The following is a 3,894-nucleotide window of genomic DNA, read 5'->3' as shown; positions in this document are numbered from 1 at the left end:
CTTCCAAGGAGTGGCTAGTGGGTTTGAACCGCCAGCCTTCTGATTAGCAGTCAAGTGCCTCAGGCACTATGCTACCAGAGCTCCTTGTACATGATATATATTGGATAAAAATGCTTGTCTGGTTGAGCTGTACTCAAGCAAATACCTCATTTTTGCGACTAAGAAGTTGTTCTGGTTACCTAGTACTGCTCCAACAAGAATATACCACAAATGGGATGCTTGAACCAACAGGAGTTTATTCTCTTACAGTTTGGAGGTTTTAAGTCCAAGTTCAAAGTGTGAGGCTCTAGGGGCTGGGTGAATGCCTCCCAACCTTGAGCTTCAGCTCTGCCTCCTGCTCCTGGCCCACAGAAGCTAGAGGCTTTCTTTCACTCAGACAGCTGCTGGCTGCTGATGAGGACAAGCCCAAGGTTGAAAAGTAAGAAGGCACAGTCCTGATGTTACCAAACCACATGGCAGGCCATTAATTCAAGTCCATTAAAAGTCCCAAGATCAGCAAAGCATGGCAGGCTGCTGAACAATGACACAGCGACATGCAGGATTCAAGCATGCCACAAGCTGGAGACCATTCCCAAAGCTGCTTCTTATATACAGGAAGCAGACCACATATCCAAAACAGCTACTCAGCTGCTCCAATAGATTCCACCATAGAGTTAATCACCAATCTCACCATAGGGAATAACTACGTTCAGCTGCCCAGCCACTCAACCAGGCTCAGCCAAGTAGACAGACAAACTTAACCACCACAGAGGTTTAATTACATTCAAATTTTGTATTCATAGCTAGGGAAATGAAAATTTTGCCAAAATGTAATGAAAATGTGCATTTCAAGTTGAATTAATAGTATCAAAAAATATTGGTTCTGTGATATTTTTGTGTTCTTAAAACTTTAATTTGTAAAATTGTACAAAGTATACTTCTAATGAAAATTAAATACCATTCAGTGATGGACAATGCTATTATTAATGGATTAATATTAATTAGAAGAGTTTAAGAGCTACCAAAATTAGTAAATCAGGTAATTTTATTGAATTAATTTCTTATGTCTTAAAAAATGTAGTTTAAAAACAATTAATAGTTCATTCCTTTAATTTACACTAACCCCAAACCCCTCTCAATTCCATTAGTAATTATAATAAATGAGGTTGTCTATATGTGATAATTCTTTAAAAATTGCATAGAATAAGACTCTTTTCAGTTAAGTAACTGATGGTTAAAGGAAATATAGCTTTTCTGAAGCGAAATTAAAAACAAAGAGAGAGAGAGAAAGAAGTGGATATTCAATAAACCGAACGCTAAGTACTAATATTTCCCTGATGCTAAGAAGAAAGTGAACTTTATAAACTTCTGAAGCTTAGGAATGCACAAGAGGACAGTTTTTCTATGAAACCAAATCCAAGCAAAAATATTTCGAGATTGTAAAATTGCTCCACTTATTTTTTAAGATTAAAAACACAAAACAAATGCATACAAGTGAACAATAGAGAATCTTGTCTAAAAATGATAAGCAAAAGGAATCTTACAGTTTTGGATTTGAGATGCACATAAGTAAAGAGTAAGTAAAACTATTTTTTTTAGAGTTTTATACAGATCTTAAATTGTCAAGTCTCTGAAAGTTTAATTTTCTAAAAGTTCCTTATAAAACTTTGCCTCTCTTCAGATCAACCTCAGGTCATTGTTCAAATTTGGAGTTCCAAATATAATCCTGAAACAATACTAGTATGTCGAGAATCACATTATAATGGATTAGCGTTTTAAAATATTTCATTCTATTATGCTATTTATATCATCATGTCCTAAATAAAGATGTCATATAACCCGAAGGAACAACAGTTATATAGTTCAAAGGTTAATCCTAACACAAAAGCCAAGCATGAAAACTTCCTGTTAAATTACTTAAAGTCTTGAGCTAAGTATTAACAGTTTCCTGACTGGTATCTTACTCTTGCAGACAAAATACATTCTGATAAACAGCTTGGATTATTTTTGTAGCTCAAAATGAACTTGTCTTCCTTTTCCTATTATGTAACCAAAAACTGAGGGTTAATGCAGGATATGAATAAAAATGCAATGCTGTTGTCTCCTTTAATCCCTTCTCTCCAGTTTATTTATTATCTATTGTGAATGCAGTTAAATATGCAAATTTCTTATTATAATAATGCTTTTGTAATACTGGATAATTTTATGAGAAATAAAGAATTCTAATATCTAATAATGATGTTAAGCTCTTTGAGGTATTAATTTATAATCATATAAATAGTAGTCTGAATCAATGAAACATTAAATAAGTTGACTATATTTATTTAGTTTTACAGCAATATAAATATGGATTCAAAAGATTAGGAAGTCCATGGTACAATAGAAGACTTGGAAAGAAGTATATAAATTGTCAACTTTTATATTAAGAGCAAACTAACTCCAAAGTAAAATAATTTAAAATTAGTTGTAAGCATAATTAATTATCCATCGACAGTACTGGATACTACAGTTCATATGTAGATATATTCAGACAATAGATTAAGATATTATTTAGACTAATATCCTATATTGGCCAGCAATTTTGAAGAGTCTCCTGTCACAACAATCAAAAAAATCTAAATTCTAGCTGTATCTAAATATCACAATATCATTCACAATATAAAGGATGTTTAGTTATTTCTTAACTCTTTCAAATGTATTATCAATTTAATGGACTATGGGTAGCATAGTGCTTAAGACACTTGACTGCTAACCAGAAGATTCAAACCCACCAGCCACTCCTCAGAAAGAAGGTTGGGCAATCTACTTCCGTAGTGGTACTGTCTCGGAAACCCAAGGAAGGGTCGCAATGGGTCGGGTCCGACTCAATGGCAAATAACAACGACATGTTATAATCAATATTAGCCTTTGAATGGGTTTTACACACTGAGTTTGCTTATTTCTTTCCTATCCATCTTTTTCTTTCTTTTCTTCTTGCTGTCTCTCTCATTTCTTTTTTTCTTTTCTGTTCCTCCATTGGGAGCAGGTAGAAAGGACAGTGTGTGTGATCTGGGTCTGGACTTTTTCATAAAATTAACACAGCTTCAGAATTTACATAAAATACCAAAAATAGGTGACTGTAATTTCATAAAAATATATATATCATGTATGAGAAGCAGTTGCATTATTGCACAAAATAAATAGACATGATGACTGAAGCTTAGGTTTGAGTTCAGATATTTCCACTTCTACCTAATGGACAAGATAATCGACTTAGCCTGTCTTCTAATCAGAATAATTACACCTCCTCACAAAGTGGCCACTCCTTGGAAGGAAGGTTGGGCAATCTACTTCCGTAGTGAGACCACCTCAGAAACCCTAGGAGGGGTTGCTATGAGTCAGATCCAACTCGACAGCAGTGGGTTTGGTTTTTGGTTTCACAAAGTAGCACTGGTGATGACTTAATATTTGTGAAAGAATCCTGTAATGTGTGAAGTGCTGTACAAGTGTAATGTATTACTAATAGTATTATCCTATTTTTTGCCACAAGTGAGAACGTTTTTAACCAGGGACACCTGCTACATTAAGAACATTTATCTCCCAATTGCTTACCTTAGTCACAAGAAGTTTTTAAGTCTGAATAGGCAAGATGTTTTGGAAATTATGTCTTTACAGCTTCCTGATTATCTGATAGGTCAATCAACCTTGACGATTATTTTATAGATAATTTCTCTAGTAAGATAATTCAGTTCCAAGATGATTAATCTCGTAGTAGATTTGAAAGAGTTATGTGATATCTCTAGACCTCCTCCAATTTTTCAGAGGCTGTCTTTAGTTGATCCCAGAATACCTGTTTTTGTGCAAGCATAAATTGCTATTTAAACTTGTTTATCTCCATTTCAGAAGTATATTTTATTGTGGAAGTAATCACTATGG

The 3,894-nt window shown here is 34.0% G+C and overlaps 1 protein-coding gene across 1 annotated transcript in view; it reads left to right on the top strand.

The window, feature by feature from the left end:
• Nucleotides 1-3,894, top strand: part of LOC103209672 (kelch-like protein 4) — a 145,028-nt gene that overhangs the window by 97,082 nt on the left and 44,052 nt on the right. Inside the window, exon 6 of the mRNA XM_042782920.1 lies at nucleotides 1,661-1,719. Coding sequence (XP_042638854.1) covers nucleotides 1,661-1,719 — 59 coding nt within the window. The remainder of the gene's footprint in view (nucleotides 1-1,660; nucleotides 1,720-3,894) is intronic.

The sequence above is a fragment of the Orycteropus afer genome, unplaced genomic scaffold (genome assembly GCF_000298275.1).
Source record: "Orycteropus afer afer isolate SDZICR_OR568_19922 unplaced genomic scaffold, OryAfe1.0 scaffold00511, whole genome shotgun sequence".
In the NCBI taxonomy this organism is placed as follows: Eukaryota; Metazoa; Chordata; class Mammalia; order Tubulidentata; family Orycteropodidae; genus Orycteropus; species Orycteropus afer.
The sequence above is the reverse complement of the archived record's forward strand: the minus strand, read 5'-3'. Positions and strand labels throughout refer to the sequence as shown.